At 43.0% G+C, this 20,091-nt stretch overlaps 5 protein-coding genes across 9 annotated transcripts; 2 read left to right on the top strand and 3 right to left on the bottom strand.

Annotated features, from left to right (window-relative positions):
• Positions 1 to 133: 133 nt before the first annotated feature.
• LOC110186592 (F-BAR domain only protein 2) lies at positions 134 to 13,929 on the bottom strand. Of its 3 annotated transcripts, none has more exons than XM_020955818.2 (13): positions 13,780 to 13,929; positions 8,195 to 8,480; positions 7,473 to 8,033; positions 7,217 to 7,412; positions 6,529 to 7,161; positions 5,493 to 5,735; positions 4,933 to 5,038; positions 4,529 to 4,872; positions 4,261 to 4,433; positions 3,453 to 4,195; positions 3,052 to 3,387; positions 976 to 1,205; positions 134 to 913 (listed from the first exon to the last, which is right to left on the bottom strand). In XM_020955818.2, exons 2-13 carry the CDS (start codon positions 8,222 to 8,224, stop codon positions 816 to 818), a joined length of 3,693 nt encoding a protein of 1,230 aa, XP_020811477.2. In that variant the 5' UTR covers positions 8,225 to 8,480; positions 13,780 to 13,929; the 3' UTR covers positions 134 to 815. The 3 variants fall into 3 exon arrangements, with proteins under 3 accessions (XP_020811477.2, XP_020811487.2, XP_020811495.2); XM_020955828.2 differs by having other exon boundaries at positions 6,733 to 7,161; XM_020955836.2 differs by lacking the exon at positions 5,493 to 5,735.
• On the bottom strand, positions 8,584 to 14,111 carry Kdm3 (Lysine demethylase 3). The gene is made up of 2 exons (XM_020955855.2): positions 13,780 to 14,111; positions 8,584 to 11,263 (listed from the first exon to the last, which is right to left on the bottom strand). Exon 2 carries the CDS (start codon positions 11,240 to 11,242, stop codon positions 8,705 to 8,707), a length of 2,538 nt encoding a protein of 845 aa, XP_020811514.2. The 5' UTR covers positions 11,243 to 11,263; positions 13,780 to 14,111; the 3' UTR covers positions 8,584 to 8,704.
• A 5-nt stretch (positions 14,112 to 14,116) lies between these two features.
• Positions 14,117 to 15,628, top strand: mRpL47 (mitochondrial ribosomal protein L47). 2 transcript variants are annotated; one of them, XM_086840818.1, is made up of 5 exons: positions 14,117 to 14,229; positions 14,385 to 14,699; positions 14,774 to 15,044; positions 15,097 to 15,374; positions 15,433 to 15,628. In XM_086840818.1, the coding sequence occupies exons 2-5, from the start codon at positions 14,596 to 14,598 to the stop codon at positions 15,581 to 15,583; spliced, it is 804 nt and encodes a 267-aa protein (XP_086696944.1). In that variant the 5' UTR covers positions 14,117 to 14,229; positions 14,385 to 14,595; the 3' UTR covers positions 15,584 to 15,628. The 2 variants fall into 2 exon arrangements, with proteins under 2 accessions (XP_086696944.1, XP_020808821.2); XM_020953162.2 differs by having other exon boundaries at positions 14,192 to 14,699.
• Rlb1 (lysine-rich basic protein Rlb1) lies at positions 15,624 to 17,289 on the bottom strand. Of its 2 annotated transcripts, XM_086840816.1 has the most exons (3): positions 17,171 to 17,289; positions 17,032 to 17,109; positions 15,624 to 16,972 (listed from the first exon to the last, which is right to left on the bottom strand). In XM_086840816.1, the coding sequence occupies exons 2-3, from the start codon at positions 17,056 to 17,058 to the stop codon at positions 15,644 to 15,646; spliced, it is 1,356 nt and encodes a 451-aa protein (XP_086696942.1). In that variant the 5' UTR covers positions 17,059 to 17,109; positions 17,171 to 17,289; the 3' UTR covers positions 15,624 to 15,643. The 2 variants fall into 2 exon arrangements, with proteins under 2 accessions (XP_086696942.1, XP_020808808.2); XM_020953149.2 differs by lacking the exon at positions 17,171 to 17,289 and having other exon boundaries at positions 17,032 to 17,169.
• A 34-nt stretch (positions 17,290 to 17,323) lies between these two features.
• Positions 17,324 to 19,827, top strand: Ras85D (GTPase ras-like protein 1). Its single transcript, XM_020953174.2, has 4 exons — positions 17,324 to 17,616; positions 17,952 to 18,236; positions 18,301 to 18,557; positions 18,668 to 19,827. Exons 2-4 carry the CDS (start codon positions 18,098 to 18,100, stop codon positions 18,839 to 18,841), a joined length of 570 nt encoding a protein of 189 aa, XP_020808833.1. The 5' UTR covers positions 17,324 to 17,616; positions 17,952 to 18,097; the 3' UTR covers positions 18,842 to 19,827.
• Positions 19,828 to 20,091: the final 264 nt, after the last annotated feature.

The raw sequence follows: 20,091 nt of genomic DNA, 5'->3' as shown, positions 1-20,091 counted from the left end.
AAATCGCTGAAAACAGAGGCGGCAACAACTCCGGTTGCATGAGCTGCTCTGAGGCAAACACACAGCCTTATCCGCCACACCGGTGACGAAAGCAAAAGCCACCGAGATTCCAAGCGAGACGACACACTGTAGGTTTTTTTTTTGTATCTTACATTTAATACATTTTTGGATTTGGTTGTTGTGTGTACAAAAGTGAACATAAAATCAACGTTCGTTCGGTGTGTGTTTGCTTTAGATATCTACATAGCTACATATACAATATCGTTCAGTTAAACATAATAAATACATTTCAATAATATATACTAGCATACTTGTGTGTGTGTATGTATATATAACAAATAATACATCCAGATTTAGCAGAGTCCGACCCGCAGCATTCGCAGCACTCGGCGGACCCCCAGCCGGCAGATTCAACATTACGCGTGAAAACAGAATTTCGTGTGTGTACAAAAATACATCATAATATATAGCCCCGCCACATCCCGTTCCGATTGGATTTGTGGCATCAAAATTGATCTAGTTTCCAAATTTCTGACAAAAAATTAAAGCCTGTCACTTTGAATTCAGCAAATTCTGATCAAATAGAGGTATAGTGGGGATGATAATAAAAAGCTCAGAGAGAGAGAGAAGTAACTCATAAGGCGCCACTAGTCCTGTGTCTGTAATCAAATATGGTTTGGGTATCCTTGTGTTTGTCTCGTATTTAAGCTTAGTTACAAAAATTTCTCTAGGTTTTCACGAGCCTATTGCCATATTGCCATTTTTCCGTTCTCGTTCTCGCTCCTATAAAAGCTGTCTTTAGAGTCGGGGAGCGATTAATTTGACTTTGCCGAATACGGACTGGTTGAGCCCACTGACGGCGGGGTGGGCGTTGCTCCACTACGTATGCCATCGCCCTCGCACACATATTTGCCTGCAAATATACAAGAGAGTTAATCCCAGAGACACACTTGGTCATTGTCCATTAAGACATACCGGAAACGAAGCGCCTCTTAACCAGCGACAAACGATAACCGCTGCCCTGAAGTTCGAATTCGATGCCCGAGAGCGTGGTGCCTTCGCAATTGAACTGGGTCGCCAGAAGAGCCGGCGTCGAAGGACCATCGTTGAGCTCTAGACGGGCCCGCAGAGTGCCCACGCCGCCGTCCTGAGAATTTTGCGATATGTCGGTGAAGTTCCAAACCAAACGATTTGATTCACCCAACCTGGAAAAGGTATTTAAAGGATTAGAAAAAACTTAACTCATTTTGTAACTTGTATAACAATTAAAATTAAAAAAAAAAAAAAAAAAACAAGAAAGAAACTAACTTCATGAAGCCAAAGTTTATATACTCTTGCCGGCTGCAATTCAATTATAAGATCGAATCCGAAATATATTATAATTAATCCTTAAATATTCGCATTTTTTAAATCTATATTTATATCTACTTTTAATTGACATTTTCCGACTTATTGAAGTTTAACTAAGCCAAAAAAGCATTAATTTTAGTTCGGAAAGCTTTTCTGTGCTTGTTCTTATAGTACTAAAGAATCTGCATACTGCGTTTGTTGATTCTATTGTCAGTTTTGACTAAAATTATAAAAACCTGCAAAAAGGTATAAAAACAGACAATTTATTTCCAAAAAAAATTTTAATATTAATTTGGAAATCTGTTCTATCCTAACTTATAATTGATTAACAAATCTGCATACTCAGTTTTTAAATTTGAAAAATGCAATTTTTTTTCAAATTTTGACAATTTTAATGATTAACCCCTTAAAAAATTTTTAATTTTCGGAATAATTTCAAAAATTTATTTTTCGACCGGACATGGCCAGAACGACTGGGCTGTTGATGCTGATCAAGAATATATATGGTTTATAGGGTCGGAAATGACTCCTTCATTAAGTTTCAAGCTTCTGATTTAAATTATATCCAGCAAAAAGGTATAAAAACAGACAATTGTTGTAAAAAATCAAAGTTTTTCGGACATCATATTTACGCCAAAATTGCATTAATTTAAATTCAGAAAGCTTTTCTGCGCTAGTTTTTATTGCACTATCAAATCTGATTACTGCGTTTGTTGATGCTATTGTCAGTTTTTAACAAAAATTATAAAAACCCGCAAAAAGGCATAAAAACGGACCATTTTTTCCGAAAATCATAGATTTAAAAACTCATAACTATAACAAAAAATCATTGATTTTAATTCGGAAAGCTGATCTATGCTAATTTTGAATAGGTTAACAAATCTGCATACTCAGTTTTTAAATTTAAAAAATTCAATTTATTGTCAAATTTTGACAATTTTAATGATGTAACCCCTTATAAAATTTTTAATTTTCGGAAAAATTTCAAAAATTTATTTTTTGACCGGACATGGCCAGAACGACTGGGCGGTTGATGCTGATTAAGAATATATATGGTTTATAGGGTCGGAAATGACTCCTTCAATTATATCCAGCAAAAAGGTATAAAAAAGACAATTGTTGTGAAAAATCAAAGTTTTTCGGACATCATATTTACGCCAAAATTGCATTAATTTTAATTCGGAAAGCTTTTCTGTGCTAGTTTTTAAAGCACGAACAAATCTGCATACTGCGTTTGTTGATTCTATTGCCAGTTTTGGTAAAAATTATAAAAACCTGCAAAAAGGTATAAAAACGGACAATTTATTTTCAAAAGTCATAGTTTTAAAACCTCATAACTAAGCCAAAAAATCTTTAATATTAATTAGGAAATCTGTTCTATGCTAACTTTTAATAGATTAACAAATCTGCATACTCAGTTTTCAAATTTAAAAAATTCAATTTATTGTCAAATTTTGACAATTTTAATGATGTAACCCCTTATAAAATTTTCAATTTTCGGAAAAATTTCAAAAATTTATTTTTCGACCGGACATGACCAGAACGACTGGGCTGTTGATGCTGATCAAGTATATATATGATTTATAGGGTCGGAAATGACTTCTTCACAAGTTACAAGCTTCTGACTAAAATTATAACACCCTTGGAAAGAATATAAAAACTGAACCTAATTTGATCTAACTTAAAACTATTTTTACTTACCAGGCAGAATGTGGTTTAGACTGGACATTGCGGACAGATCCGTTTACGGGCACCGAGAGCGTGACATTTAGCAGAGGCGAGGCACTGGCCATGGCATGATTATTGTACTTGTAGTCCACTTTGAGGGCCGTGTAGCTGGACTCACACTTCCAGTAGCTGACCAGCTGGAAGGGACACGAGCTGGCCCCCGGTTTGGTGCGCACCTGATACTTAAGTATGTCCACATTGAAGTAGGATGCCGTTGGATTGTTTTCCGCCTGCCTTCGCAGCAGGGCCGTCAAGGCTCCCATGTTGAACTCAAGCATTGTGCTCAGGCTGCTCGACTGCTGGCGATCTCTAGGGATTTATAAAAGGCCAAGAAATTGAGTTATAAATTTATCATATTTTAAATATATTCTTACATCTGGACCAGTTTCGCGTTGGGCACCATATTCTCCAAGTTCTGAACGTGCTTAATGCGAAAACCCAGCTTGGCTGGATTGGGATTATTGGCTAATAGGCCGGCAATGCCGGCCGGGAATGATAGCATCATATCACCGGACACCTTCACCTGGCATCTGGATTCGTCACTGCCCCGGAAATAGGCGTGAATGATCTCATGGAATGCCACCGCCAGCGGTATGGTGTCCGAAATACCGATCGTCAGCGGCGAGGGACCCCGCGACGATCCCACACCCCCTATGGCTGTGCGGAACTCAAGACTGCCAATGCTTTCCGCTCGATTCATGGCCGTTACCGGGGCCGGAGACATTCGCCCGCGTCCAGGGGCAGTGCCCCCCGTGGCCGCTGGTCCAATGGCTATCATATCAGAGCGTCGCGATGGCGGTCGCGGTATGGCTATGCTGCCGCCTGTGGACGCCGCTGATGTTGGCGTGGGTATTTGCCTGCCTGGCGGTTTGCCCAGCGTTGCCGATGCCGGTGCAGACATGCTCATATCACCAAGCTCGGAGAATATGTCGCCCAGATCCGCATAGCGGTTGTTGGTCGTATTATTAGCATTGTTATTGTTATTGGACAGCGTCGGGCTCTGGAGCGGGGCATAAGGATGAACACTAGCCGTCGGCGTCGAAGCGTTCGATATTTCCGGCGACTGCTGGCGCGACGCTGGGGCTCCACGTGCTCCCTGCAGTTGCTGGCTGTGATGCTGTTGTGGAATAAATATAAAAAGGACTTAATTGATATTCAATTAAAGTAAAAGTTTCAACTTACTGAAAAGACTCCAGTTGGAGACAGAGAAATATTTTCAACAGTGGCGCGCAGCTCATCCACACTGGCCGACATGGGTGCTTGACCATTCTTCAGTGGCTTGATGCTCACATGAATCCGCCGCTCCTGCTTGTCATTGTCCGAATCCGTATCCGAGTCGGAGTAAAAACTGCCAGCTAAAAGAGATTTTGTCGATGCATTAATAAATATTCGTTTCCATTTAGACCTCTATTTGTCAATCAGTCTAAATCCATTCGCGACATGAACTTACATTTATCCTGACCCTCTTCCCAGGCTATCTCCTTGGCTGGCTGTATGCTGAAGCCCTCTTCATCCACTTCATAGCCGGTTCCATTCCCACTTGAGCCACCGGGTGCTGTAGCCGAAGCCGAGGTCGTAAGAGCACCTGCATTGGGTAGACTACCGCTGGCACCAGTTGCTACTCCACCGCTGCCGCCCATGCTGCTGGCGCCCGCTGAATCGACACTGCCCTGCGCCGAAGTTGCCGACAGTGCGGCCAAGCCACCGCCTGCACTGCTGCCGCTGGAATTTTGAGTCTTCATGCTGCGGCCATGGTCGTCGTAGTCCAGCAGCGTATTGTTGGCTCGATCCGCACTGCAAACGATATTGAAGAAGTAAAATATGGAATACTGAACAGGGAGTTAAAGCACTCACCTGGTAAGTCGTTCCTCCTGTATGTGCTCTGCAGCCTCATTGTCTTTCTTTTTCTTTGCCTTTTTGGTTTTGGTTTTGTCGCGACGACTTCGTAAAATACCAGAGACTGCCGGCGAAATAGTGACATCATTAGTTTGAGAATTATTTTAGGCGGGTTAACAACGAATGACTTAGTAGCGAGCTAAGGACTAAGATAACACACAGGAAAGAGGTAACACATCTCGACACTAAACTCCGGGTGGTTTCAGTGTAGGGGATGCGAGATGTTAAACATTGCTTTGTGGTTTGAATATAGTTTACAGTCAGAACTTAAATGTAACGTCTTCCTCGGAACTCAGAACTCAAACACCGCCATATAAGAATGCATTAAAAATGATTTAAATGTTAATTGGGGATGAGATAACAATAATAAGCTCAGCACACAGAAAAGCCATTAAACATTAAGCCTAGATGCATGCATTTTTTGGACATATAGGTGTGTTTTAGTAGTAGTTGGGAAGGGTTGGAGGTCGGATTCGGGGGGCCCATTTCACTTTCAATGACATTCTTGGATCATTTACCCTGAGAGTTCGATGTGAATATATTTAAAAGTGACGTTGCACGTCTGGACGTTGTGGTCGTTGTCGCGGCGGATGAGGCTGCTCCTGAAGCTGAAGAAGCTGCCACCGTCTGCTGGAGATGGTCTTGCTCATTTAATGATTTCGATAGTTGCTGCTCGCTTGTCGTTGCATTCAATGCTTGCTTTTTCGTCGCAGTAGCAGTAGGAGTTAAGGCCTCTGTTGCCGGCTGTTGCTGTGCCTGGTCTAAAGTTTTGATTTTCGATTAGTCGATAGGTGCATGGATGGATGGATGGATGGGTGTTGATGATGGATGTACGGATGGATGGATGGATGGATGGGTTGTCAAAGCAGTGCGAAAGACGAATATAAAAGCATTTAGAGAGAATTGTGTTAGTGCTGTTAGTTCAACGGCTTGGTGGCATTTTGTGTGCGCGTGTGCTTATGACGGTGTGTGTGTGTAGGTGGTGTGTTCAATAGTTTAGGTAATAAGTCCCGGACTAATGTCTGATTGATTGATTGGCTGGTGTTTGAGTGTACAATTTCAGATAGAATTCAACTAAAAAACGAAAGTAAATGTAAATGTAAATTAAAATATAAACCATTATATACATAAATAGGGAGGTATATGGAAAGGAAAAACCTTTAACTACAAGTATTGATACTGTTTTGATTTACCAATATTTTTTACCATCCCTTTAAATACGAAAACATTTACAAACATGGAGAAATAGAGTTTTCGCTTATACTCAATATTTAACAGTAGTAAACAAAAAGAAAAGTTTCTTTTCTTCGATTAACATTGAGAATTAAGCAAAGATCTCTCTGGTACAATGAAAATCAATTAATAATGTTGACTTGACTTAAAAGCAAACGACTTTTAGCACGTACATAAAACTATACATCTAAGAACAGATAAGAAAAATATATTACAATAGAAAAAGGTAAAATACACAGGAGAAACTATAACCGGTAGGACCGAACCAACATAAAATAAAACCGATAATGGAAACCAAAAATAAAAACAAAGAGAATGAACCTTGATTGCTAGTATCCTCAGAGTTAGGGGAATTTTTGGTGATAATATTGGTGGTGAGATTATTCGTGCCAGTTGTTGTTGCTATTGTTGTAGTTGTTGTAGTGTTGTTGGTGTTCAAATTGTTGCTACTGTTGATTGCTGTTGCTGTTGTTGTCGTGGTATTTGTGGTTTGATTGTTGCTGCCGCTTCCACTCCCGCTCATACCGAAATTGCTGGCGCCCGTCGACGACTGCTGCTGCTTGGCAGTAGGCAAGAACCAGGAGCGCAGGCTCTTAACAGTGGACGTGGCTCCGCCAGCTGGCTGCGTTTGACTAGCCGCTGTTGCACTGGCCCCCAGTATGTCCGGTGATGTGGGTCGCGGCGAGCCCAAAGCTCCACCAAGTATCGGGTCCTCAGTGTAGGGAATACTACCGCTGGCCGCGCTCCCGCTGCCCAGGGAGATGGCGCCCAAGGCATCTCCACGCTGATCCATGGACACTACACTTCCCGAAACTGTGGTCGTTGGATTGCCACCAGCTCTTAGAGCGGCCTGAATACTGGTGGCCGAATTCGAGTTGGACGCGGTGGCCGAGGTCTGCGGCTGCTGGAGTCGGGACCCACTGGACAAAGCGACATACTCCAGCTCGGGCATTTCTGTAAAAATTAAATAAAGTATTACAAAATACAAATGGCAATAAACCGCACTTACCAGGTTTCTCCAGGCCAGTGTACTTGTTGAGCACAAATTGTTCCAGGAGCTTGTCCACGGACATGTCAACAAACTGTCTCTTGAAGTCGGAATGTACTTGACCCACCATGTCGTGATTGTTTTGCAGCATTTCCAGGTAAGTGGACAGAAACTCTTTCATCTGACGCAGATGGACTTCCTCAATCTCTTGGAAGCGCTTAAAAATAGTAACAAATTAGTTAATTATGAGACTAAAATTTAGCAATCCATAGTTTACCTTGCAGGTCTGCGTCATGCGCCTCTCGAACTCATTTTTAATGGGATTATGCTTGTCCAGGAGTGCCTTGTACTCCTCCTGCAGTTTCTTGAGCTTGCTCTCCAGCTTCTCGGCATCCTTGTGCGAGCCATTATCTTTTCGCAATTTCTCCAGCTCCTGGACCTTGGCAGCGTAGAGATCCCGCAGCTTTTGCACCGCCACCGTGGATGTCTGAATGGCCTGGACACACTCCAGGGTCTGTGACTCTTCCTCCTTGACGGACTTGTGTTTCTTGTGCAACTCATCGGCATACTTGGCCACATCCTTGACCAGTTCCGTCAGCTTCTGCACCATCTGCAAGTGGAGGGTGGAGAGCTTCTCGGCCGATGTGCGGAGTATTGTCCAGACCGGAGCAAATGTGCTATTCAGTGTTCCAGCCTTGTGGGCCAGCTTGGACATCATCTTCGAGTTCTGCTCCTCAATGTTGGACTTTTCGCGGAGGAACTCGGACAACTCCTTGCTGGCCACCAAACCAAATTTCATATTGTGATATAATACGTCGTAGCCATTGTTTTTCTCGCCCTGTAAAAGGGAGAAAAAGCTTCATTGTGAAATTGTTCGTGAATTTTCATAAAAGATTATAAAGGGTGGTAAGGTTATAAAGGTATTAACTTATAGATAATCTTTTGACAAGCCTCGTCTGTATCAATTCAGCGTCAAACTTAAAATAAATGTTGTCTTACCCAAAAATAGTCGTTAAAATCGACCGTCATCTTGCTGATCTTTCAACTTTTCCAATCCCACGGCTAGTATATCAATATCTTGTGTAAAAGGCTTTCTGGCGTTGTAATTGACTTTTCTTCTTCACCGTTTTTAAAGGTTTATGAGTAGCACAGCAGTACGATGTGTACGATGCTACTGACAGTCTGGACTGGACTCCTCATCATCAGTTTCCGTTCCGTCCTCAGCATGCATTTGTTGCTAGCACGGATGTATGTAACTCGAACGTTTCGTCTTCTAATCTATTGACTGAAATATTAATACAAAAAACGTCATATAAAATGTTTGTACATTTAAGAATCAATTCAAAGACGGCAATAAAAATATCCCTTAAGCTCATTTAGACAAAACATTTTATGATTATTATGTTTATTAATTAATACGTGACAATTCTTAAAACTTAAATTAGAAATAGAACATTGAGCTTGATATTAAATTAAAAAAAAGAAACATCAGGTGGGAAATGATGAACTCTAATCTGCCTTTAGCTTGGCCATTTCCGCATCTATGCGCTCTTCTAATGCCCGAGTCAGAATGGTGCAGCAGTCTTTGATGGCATGGTAGATAATGTTCTTAATTTGCAACTTGTCTTCGTGATTTGTGTGCGAATGGGAGAGCCTTCGGAACTCGTGGGTAAGATGATAGCAATGGGTTATATTTTCCGGCGAGACAAAGTCCTCGGCCACCTTGATGCAGTTGTGAAGATTCTGGACCTGATGGGGAGCTCCGGCCGGTATAAAGACTGCATCCCCCAAGCACTGGACAATGGGGTGTCCTTCAACGCCGTACTCCTTAAACAGACGGGCCCTCAGCTTGTCGTCTAGATACCAGTTCTGATCATGAATGGGATCGTGGTCCGGCTCCAGGCGAAAGCCCTTCTCAAGGGTCACACGGTTAAGAAGATCCCTTATTTTGTCAGCATCGCGCGCTGGAAATATGTGCCATAGAGCACCTGGCAATACATCAGGATTTTGACAGCGAGCTCTGGTTATATAATCGCACCCGCCAAGTGCAATTGCCTTCTGAGTGGCCGCCATTTGCGGCTTGCTGTCCTCATCTTGGGGAATGCCCACATAAACCATTATGTTGACCGCATCCGAGATGTCCAAATGAAGATTGGTCGTTCCCTTATCTGGATGCAAGGCTGAGCCGTATGCATTGTACATCTTGGGCCCCAAGTCTGGAGGTACAAACATCTTGGGCAAGCAGCTGGCAATATTTAGATTTCCAGTCCTCAGTGTGTACTCCGGCATGGGTAGTCCCTTCATTAGATCTGCAAACCTGGTGGGCAGGATCTCGGCGAAATCATCACCCGGGGGCCAATCCTTAAGCTTTAACAGCATAGGCTTGCCGTTAGCGTCCAGCAGTCGCTTTGTTATGCACTGGAATCCCTCCCAGAAGTGCCGCATCGGCTGATTGGGCACCAGGTTGCCATTCAGGCAGTTGATCAGATCATTGGGCTTATCGCCAAAGTCACGGCAAAAGGCCTGTGGATGCCACAGGTCCAGATTCAATGAGCGAGCCACCTCCGAGATCATAACGGGCTGACCGCACTTCCACACCTCCTGGTAAAGGACTCGGTTATCCGGATGCATGGCGTCCGTGAGTCGCAGCAGCTTGCCGTCGCATAGCCACTCGTGCGGTACGCCAGGTGCCAACTGAGTGGAGTGCGCCAAAGTCATGGCCCTTGGCGGGAGAAACCTTCGCAAGCCAGCCAGTCCCTTTCTCAAAAAATTTATGTGCTTGAAATTGTCAAAAGCCGTAGTAATGGGATCCTTTCCCAGGGTCTCCTTGGTCCAGACGCGTCCAGGAACATAATCAATGCCTCGCTCCCGGGCAAACTCCAGCTTTTTAGCGTGCAGCTGCTCCAATCGCTGCTGCTGGTGCAGCTTCTGCTCTGTAGCCAGGGAGGAGAAGCTGGTGTGCTGCTTCAGCTGCGACTCCTTGATCATGTCCTGGATGAGCTCGTCCAGCTGGGCATCGTCCACGGACTGCTTGCTCAGCAGACAGCCGCACACCTGCGGCACCTGCCACAAGGTCCGCACCTCATGCAACATCCTGCCCAAAACGTTTAGGGCATCCCCGGCTATGATCTGCGTCAGCATCAGCTCGGTGACGGCGTGCTCCTGCGGGCCACTGAAATCGGTGCAGAGCAGCCAGTGGTACTCGTCACATCCCTTTTGGAGTGCATTTTCCAGGCGCCGTAATGGCTGCTTGCCGTCCTTCCGGTCCTTGAAGCAGTCCAGGCACACCCCAAAGCCGCACTTGCGACACGTCCAGTGATAGTTGAACAGCGTGGTGTCGCACACGTCGCAAATCTCTCGTATTCCCTGCACAGCCTTCTTCCAGGCAATAGTGCCGTCGGGATTTTCATGCAGCCGCAGGGCCTCCGCCTCCTGGCGCCACAAATAGCAGAACTGATCGCCTGCATGGAGCAGGATGTACCTGCACACCTGTATGTCCATAAAGCCGCTGGTCGGCGCAGTTTTCCCATCGGGCTGCCAAATAGCATAGTCCTCCGGTGTGGGCTCGCTATACGGATTTGGGAATCCCGCCACATTCAAGTCTCCTTTATCATTATACTGAAGGCGCCGAAACTCATAGAAGCGGCAGTAAACATCGTTGCCAGTGTTGCCTTCGCCCTCCGCACCGGGTACTACGTTTCGCCTCCTGCACTCCCGGCACTTGGGAATCTGCTGTGCCTGCTGCAGCTTGAAGCAGGGCAGATCTTGCAGAAATATTGAGCAACTGCTGCGGTACTCCTTGTGCCGCTGCTCCTCCTCTTTAGTCAGCGGAGGCGGTGGACCAAGATTCTCTGGTTCTTGCTGTAGTTCCTGCCTCTCTACCTTGTTCTCCGTGCCACGGCAAGCTCTCTTGGCGGTCGACGATGACGAGTCATTGGATATGTGTATCTCTATGATGGACTTTGGTTCCGAACGATTGGTTGAGGGTACGGTACGCTTCCGGCTGGTGCGAGAGGCAACCAGTGCCGCCAATTCCTTTTGTGACATTTTATGCGGCTCTCCTCCGGTCTTCGGAAACGAGAAAGGATAAAAGAAAGGGAGATGTTGGGGTTGAGGTTTCATGTGAAGATTCAACTTCAACTGCCGCCCAGGTAATGCTTCCCATAAGAAGGTGGCTGTGGCTCCTCCGTGCTCTGCTCCTTTTCAGTTTGATTACTTTTCTCAACTCGTAATTTTCCGCTATTGGATTGCATTTATTTACACGATTACAACGCGGTCGGTGTTGCAACAACTCGGCCGGTAATGTGGCGAACAACTTTCGTTGGCTTTCCTCTTCAATTCACACGCACATTTTAATGAATGGAGCAGAGCTTCAAGAGAATACAGCACAACTACTCACTGCCTCCACATTACCAGGCACACAGCTAACACTTATATCTAGGTTATTGTTAGGTGATACTAAATTAAATAAATATCTAATCAAATTATTTGCTTAATATGAGCTCTTAAAGGAGTTTAAATTAAGTTTCATTCAGAAATCTATTAGATATTTATGTAAACCTCTAATGTCAAGGCCATTAAGCTAAATTTAATTAAGAAATTATATTAAAGACAGTAAAATAACCTTTACTCTTGTCATTTTACAATAAACTTCGAATTAAAGTAACGATTAGTCATTGTTTATTTTATAGATTAGGTCAAAAATTAAAATAAGCTGCACTGGGTTTGCTCCAAAGATTACTGTAATATAAAGACCACAACTGTGACAAACTTTAAGATAAACATAATTCGTACGAAAAAATTCCACATTCCATGTACATATCGCCATAATGTGGGCGTTGCAAACTAACTGATAGTGTGCCATGATAAGGTCGAATCCGTGAATGTTATACCCCCTGAGACTATTTGATCTGCTGTATAGGTTGTTAGGGCCGAATATTCAGATATTTGTTGCCATTTCTATGAAGACCGCGATAATTAAGTCTGAGGGAGAACAAATAACAATAGGAGAAGGCTTTCTAAACCTGGTTATAAGTGATAAGATTAGTGAAGGTAAAGAATAAACAAATAATAAGCAGGAACTTTTTACAAATTTAAACATATTCTTTTAAATTGACTTTAAACAACATGTATGTCATATATGTAAATAATTGAATTAAAAACAGGAAACTAAATTCGGGATGACGATGTTGATATACCCTGGCAAATGAATTATAGAATCGAACTGGAAATTTTATCATAACTAAGCTAAATATATCTGCATTGAATCCATATTTTTTTGATAAATCAAAGTTTAAATCAAAAACCTCATAACTAAGCCAAAAACGCATTAATTTTAATTCGGAAAGCGTTCCGATGTTAGATTTTATTAGGGTTTAAATCTGCTTACTCAGTTTTAAATTTAAGAAAATTCCATATTTTGCCAATTTTTGACAATTTTAATGATGTAACCCCTTGTAAAATTTTCAAAATTTTGAAAAAATTAAATTTTGGCCGGACATAGCTAGATCGATTCGCCTATCGATGCTGATCAAGAATATATATGATTTATAAGGTCGGAAATGGCTCCTTCACATATTTAAAAGCTTCTGACTGAAATTTTAATACCCTGAAAGGGTATATATATACATATTTTATGAATACTGTTTGGAAATGAATCAAGAATGCAGTGGATTTTGCAGTTAAAAAGATCTGTTAATCCCAAAAACCATAGCTTTACAAGGGCAACAAGTGTCACCAAGTTTCCATCCATCCGGCACGGATTCATACCTAAAACCGGGAACATTGCAGAAGCCGGATAATTGAGGCGACACCTAGAAATTAACCCCTGGTCGCCACCGCCACTACCATTACCATCAAAAACCAAAAAGCAGAGGAGCAAACAACGAAGCACACGGTTGGCGGACAGGCTTACAAACATAACGACTTGTTTGTGTTTTTGGGCGTTCACCGCTGAAGTCTTACGAAATGCGGCGCGAGAGAGAAATGAGAAAAACACGAAAGGCGGCAGAAAACCCCACACAATCGACTGCTCCCCTCCGCCAAATTGATCAATCAATTCACTCGCCCCCTCTTTCTCTGTGACCTTTTAATTCAATGAAGGCCTGCATTTTATATAAGATCCAATTAGCAGCGTAACGGCTGAGTAAATACTTCTTTTGAGCAAAGCTCAAACACACTGATAACGCCGACAGATAAATCTTGCCCTGCTGCTCCCCTTTGCAGGCAGCAGATCGGCAACACTGTCCTATTACTACATCGCTCTAGATTTTGTTTTCCCCTGCTTCTTTTTCAATGAATCTGTTTTTGCTCGCCCACTTATAGGTGCAAATTGCGAGAATTTGCTGTGATAAATGCACAATTAATAAGCACTTGGCTAGGCAGGGAATCCACTGGATGCAATTTAGAACCACTACTGCCTTTGTCGAGTTTTATCAATTTAAATTTGTGTACTGAATGCCACAAACACCATTACATGCACACACACACACACACCCACATAGAAAACTTGGCGTTCCTGCACTCCAAGAGTAGAACAAACATTTTCAGCCAGTCTTGGGGCTTTTCCGGGAGGGGCCACTTACATTTTCCTATTGCATGTTGTGCAACTGCCTCGAATTCACTTTAATTATACGCGGCCCGTGTTTTTTTTTAAAGAAAATTTCGATTTTTCATTTAGCAACTTGGAAAACAGCAAACACAATTTCGATACTATCGATTTTCGATTTTTTGCATTATCGATGTTCTGAAAACATTGTGATATTTAACATTTTACATTTTACACGTGCACAGAGCCATTTTACACGTTTACGATGCGTGGGGTCGAATTCTCACTTTTGGGTATATAGTATAATTTACAGGTAGAATGTAAAATGCATAACATAACCGCTATCATTAACAAAAAATCGCGTATATTAACAGAATTTCCTCGGGAGCGAGAGAGCCGGAGCACTATCGATGCTTGGGTATCGTTTTCAAAACATCGATTTTGAGTCATTTCACTTTTTCTAGCTGGCCACACTATTCCGTCGATAGTAAGTAAAATCTGTGTTTGCTCCAAATGGTAATACATAAAAAATAAATAATAAAAAAATACTTATTATAACCCATATTTATAAAATAAATTAATGGATACTTCATACATCTTCACAAAATAACAGAAAATAAGACTTTATAAAATGTCCTCCAGGTTCTGTGGAGGTCCGGAATACACAAGTATTTTAATGCACACGCGCAAGGGAAGAAAATTGTACTTCAAGTTAATCAATAAATATAAAAAACACACAAAATGTACCTTCCAGTACTCCATCGGAATTTATTTTTTTAAAGAACCTTTTCATTTCCTCGCTCTTTAAAAAAACATCGATACTATCGATAGTCCCGTCGCAGCTGTTCGAAAAATGTCTTCAACTTTAATAAAATGTTTAAATTTGGCAAAAAATGTGCGATCAGCGACGGTGAAAGGCTTTTTTAATGCTCCGAAGCAGCCATGGCAAGCCTGGAGGTGAGTTCTCTCGGAAGAAATCAGTCTTCACTCAGAATTTAGACTTAATTGCCACTTTGTTTTTATATAATAAGTGCGGCCGCGGTGCAGACGCCGCATGCTCAACTGCACACTTCTGCCGCTCGCCGGGATCTCATGGAGTTCTTCGACGACAAGAAGCACTGGAGCGAGAACGAGGTAAAGGTGGGCCGCGCCTGGCGGACAGATGAGCTGCGCATCAAGTCCAACAAGGAGCTGCACCAGCTCTGGTTCATACTACTGAAGGAGCGAAACATGCTGATGACAATGGAGCACGAGTGCAACGACAAAATGGAAATCTTTCCCAATCCCGAGCGCATCGATAAGGTAATCCGTTTGATCAGTAGAGCTCGGCGCAATCTATAACGCCTAACCGCAGGTGAAGATTTCCATGGAGAACCTGGAGACAGTAGTTCGGGAGCGCAACAAGGCTTATCACCTGCTTGAGACAGGAGAGACGGGTGAGCGCCCACAGAAGGCGGTGAAGAATGCCTTCGGTCTGCAGGTCAACTACAAAATGTGCGAACACGTACTGCCGCCCTTCATGAACCTCAAATGGATCAAGTCCCGCAACATAGGTTTTGGCGGCAGGGCCGTGAATAGGTTCCTGCTAAAGTATAGGGAGCAGCTATACAATGCCAAGCGCAAGGCCAAGAAGTGAGTTCAAAAAAGCTTTGCTATGATTCACTCTATACAAAATTATGCCATTTTACAGTCGCTCTCGCAACGAGGTCATGATGATCCTCCGTCGCAATCCCAACTTTGACCTGGATGTGCTGCGGCGCAAGTTCCCCGATGTGAACGTGGACAAGCTGCGAAACGAGGATAAGGCGCGGGGTCACTATGTGCCCAAGGTGGACGTTTAGGCCGAAAGCTTTGCAGTTATTTAGTAATAAAAAATCAAAATACTATAAGCTTGTTTATTGCTAGTCCTCGTCAAACTTAATTTTGGTGCCCTGGAAATCGGCGATTTTGGGCTTCCACTTCTGCTTGGCCACCCAAGAGGGATGCATGCCTTCGGTCGATGCTGGAGCGGCAGCTGGGGGAGCAGGACTATTCCTAGGAGGCCTAATCTCTGCCGCCTGTCCATCCTCACCAAAGGTGATCTTTTTACCCCTGAAGTCACCAATAATGGGCTTCTGTTGCTGCTTGGCCACCCAGGAGGGATGCCGATCATCGTGTTGTTTTTTCGTACTGAACGCTGGTTGTCTCTCAGGCCTTTCACGATGATTGCTACCTCGTTGGTCATCACTTCGGTACCTTTTGACTGGCGGTGGCCTCTGCTCCTCCTCAGTTTCGCTATCGTTGTCCTCTGAATGAACCACAGCGGTGGATAAATATGGCTGCCCAGACTCGGTGATGAAAAATGGATCAACAACGTGAGTGGGACGATCTTTATCTGGTTTTGACTTCTCTTCAATGCTGTGCTTTCTATCTGATCGCAGTTTAGGTTTCTTTTCTGTACGTTCAATAGGCTTTTGCTTGATTTCTCGCACTGTTTGTTTATCCTGAGAGTTTTCCTTGCTTTCACCCACAACTTGCGGAAGCCGTTGAGGATTTACTGTTTTGGTAAGAGGCTTGCGCTCACTTTTGTTTTTCTTGTTTAGTTTCGGTTTCTCTGGCTTTGTAGCATCTGTGGGCTCATCGTTTTTACCAACTTTGACTTGCTGTTTCTGAGTCTGGATTGCAGATTGGTTCTCCTGCTCTGTTTCCAGCTGGCCAGAATCCTTAGCCTCCACCTCCGTGCCCTCAGCTCCGGCCACTTTATTCTGCTCCAGCCACTCCAATCGGTTCCTTGTCTGTGCCTTTTGGTCCTTCAGCTCCTTACGTTTCCTCTTCTTCTCCTCCGTACGTTCAATCTTAAACCGTCGCTTGCTTGTCTCCAGTATCTCCTCGCGCCACTTGGCCTCCTTGTCGGTGCTTAGCTTCAGGGAAGCTACAAAGGTGTCCACCAATCCATGCATGATTTTGTTTAGTCGCAGCATGGCGATGCCCAGTTCATCCGGAGTGGAGCGTTCACTGGCAATCACTGTATTGGGATTAATGCCTTCCTGGAGCAGGGACTGCCGCACTATGTCCAAGCATTTCAAAGCTTTCAGCTGGGCCAAGCACTCGCTGTTCTTTCGCTGGCGAATCTTCTCCTTTTCGCTGTCCGGATTCTTGGCCAGACCATCTTTCGACTTTCTCAATTTTTGGACGAGCTTAGCGATGGTCTGGGCACGTGCCTTTTGAATCAACTTCTTGTTTGATATTACCTACGGGAATATATATAATTTACCAAGCCAATTGTCTAAGAAAAAAAGTTTTTATTTACCAAGTTGTTAAATTTCAATTTGTCCATGCTGAACAGCAACACGTTATTATCGATACTTTAAATGTAGCTATCGAATGGCTGGAATAGTGGAAATATACATATTTTGTTGTGTTTCCATTAGACCTCATCTGAATTTTACTCTTCTAATTGCATGGAACAGCTGTGCTTTAATTGGTTTTAATCATGGTTTTGATTTGATATAACTATTTTAGAAGCCTTTGCCAAAGTGTGTGCCCAGCGAAAAAAAAGTTAAAATTTAAATAAATTTGTGTGCTATCGTGACACCCAAAACACAATCGATAGTTGCCGGCGTTCGATATCATCGATACCGCTATCGATGTTCCGACAAAATGGCGACGAAGTAGAAGAAGACAGCTGCAGAAATTAGATACGAATTTATTGTTTTCCTCCGCAAATTGTTATTGCAATTTCACCTAATTACAAGTCGTGCACTTGGCCGCTGCTGCACTTGTCGAACTGATAACCGTGAAAGTGAAACGTGCCCAGCAACTGCAGCGTGAAGCGAGAGGCAGAGAGGAGCGGAAAAACAAGGAGGAGCTAGCCGAGAAGGCAGCAACAAAGAAGGTCCGCATCTGTGCAGCCCCGGCAGGCAAAAAGAAAATAAAGAAAAACACTTGAAGCAATGCTAGGAGCGGCTAAATGCCTGCCAATTCATAGTGCCCCTAAAAGTGATTAATAGCTAAATTGTGGAAGGCTGTGCGCAAGAGACAGGAAGAATTAATATGCAGGGCCTGGGGGCTGCAGCACTTTGAGTCATTGATCTCTTTGTGGTCTGTGTGTGCGTGCGTGCGCGTGTGTGAGTGAGCACCATCCGAAGTGACTCAGTGCATTAATTCGTGCCTAATTATGCGTTTAATTTATTTTAATCAATCTTAATTAATAATTTACTCTACTTGCAGCCCGACTCACACACACACCCATATAGCGATATAGAAACGGACACGGAGAGAGACTGCAGCTGCGGGCTCATACAATTGAGGAACTTCGATCGCGAGAGAGACTGCGACTGTGACTGCGACTACGGCCAATCGAAAGCAGACGCCAAATGACGGAATACAAACTGGTCGTGGTTGGTGCCGGCGGCGTGGGCAAATCGGCACTAACCATCCAGCTAATCCAGAACCATTTCGTGGACGAGTATGATCCCACAATCGAGGACTCCTACCGCAAGCAAGTGGTTATAGGTGAGTTTTGGCGTTGGGCGCCGACTTCCGTTACTTTACTTATTAAGTCTGCTGGCCCTTGTAGATGGAGAGACTTGCCTGCTGGATATCCTGGACACCGCCGGCCAAGAGGAGTATTCCGCCATGCGGGATCAGTATATGCGCACTGGTGAGGGATTTTTACTGGTCTTTGCCGTGAACAGTGCGAAGTCATTCGAAGACATCGGCACTTATCGCGAGCAGATCAAGCGGGTTAAGGACGCAGAGGAGGTGCCCATGGTGCTGGTGGGTAACAAATGTGATCTGGCCTCGTGGAACGTGAACAACGAGCAGGCAAGAGAGGTGAGTAGAGAAAACACACAAGCCCAGCGCAGCATTTGAGTACCTTTGTTGAAGATCTTTCTGTTGTTGTCTTATATATTTATAATTATGTATGTATATTTTACTCTCAGGTGGCCAAACAATACGGCATTCCATACATTGAGACATCCGCGAAGACGCGCATGGGCGTGGACGATGCATTTTACACACTGGTGCGCGAGATCCGCAAAGACAAGGACAACAAGGGACGGAGGGGCCGCAAAATGAACAAGCCGAATCGTAGATTTAAATGTAAAATGCTGTAAACGGCCTTGCATTGGTTTTATTCACTTTTTATTTCCTCAAATGTCGCCTGTTTGTCTGTATGTGTGGCGGCGGATCGGATCGCGGATTGTGAATCGTTTCGGGATCGAAATGTTTGCCCATTTTGGACTCTCTGCTCCACGCACACTTACGAAGCGAACTCACACACACAAACACACGAGCACACAGATGTGGGACCGTGTCAGTCGGTGCAATTGTCAGATAAAAAGAAAGAAATTGTAATTAATTTAAGTAACTAGAGTTTTATGTACGTCGAAATGATTTTGTGACTGTGTGTTTTGTGTCGTTTGAAAGGTTGCGTGGCGCCCTTTTAAGAGTATTAACAATAACAAACAAAAACGAACGAAGCAAAACGAAAATTAATATGTACCTCTACATATAAACTATGAATACTGTTGTAACTGCCTTGGTTCAGCTGCTATAACCATTTGTTTTCAAACCATCCCCAAACCCGATTCAATGTTGTTTGTACTTTGCCAGATAATCCGTGCTTAAACCCGATATAAACCAATGTAAACAGATAAAGATTCATAGTGACCCTCCTTATCACCATTGCGTGGTTCTAAGCTACAAATTCGAACGAGTCGTCAGCTCGTTCTTTTCCTGCACACATGCACGCACGAGCAGAATTCCATTAGTACTCATCATAGAAAAGAACAAACAAACTCAACCGATTAGGTCACGGCGATTATCGCACAAACAATTAAGATTTTTATTCGGTTAAACACAATTTTGTGGTGCTAAGATGCAGAAAGTTTAATTCGCATGAGTTTTTGAGATAGGCCTTTCTTTCAACTTACCATACTGACAGATCAATCGGAGAGAAAACAAGCAGCCAATTAAATTTACATTATATAGTTTGCTTTAAGCTTTTTATACATACATACATACATTTAATATTTAATTTTTTGTATTAATTTTTGCCATACAAAAAGGAACGAAATAAATCGATTGTGTGTACTATTTACCAATTATGTTTTATTATTATTTTTCAGCTTAACTCAAATTAAGCCTCATTCATTTTCCTAAAGTAATTAAATGGCGTTACAATTATTATTTATTTATAACAACTTGTATTCATTTTCAACAACAGTGGGAATATTAAAATATAAAAGAAAAGACATTTAAATTTCGTATATGGATCAAATTAATATGTATCTTATAAATGACAATGCAATATCACAGACATTTTTGGTGATTTGTATTAAGTGACTTGTTCACTACGCTGCAT

This window comes from Drosophila serrata, unplaced genomic scaffold (assembly GCF_035046125.1).
Source record: "Drosophila serrata isolate PLE 108 unplaced genomic scaffold, ASM3504612v1 contig_382, whole genome shotgun sequence".
In the NCBI taxonomy this organism is placed as follows: Eukaryota; Metazoa; Arthropoda; class Insecta; order Diptera; family Drosophilidae; genus Drosophila; species Drosophila serrata.
The sequence above is the reverse complement of the archived record's forward strand: the minus strand, read 5'-3'. Positions and strand labels throughout refer to the sequence as shown.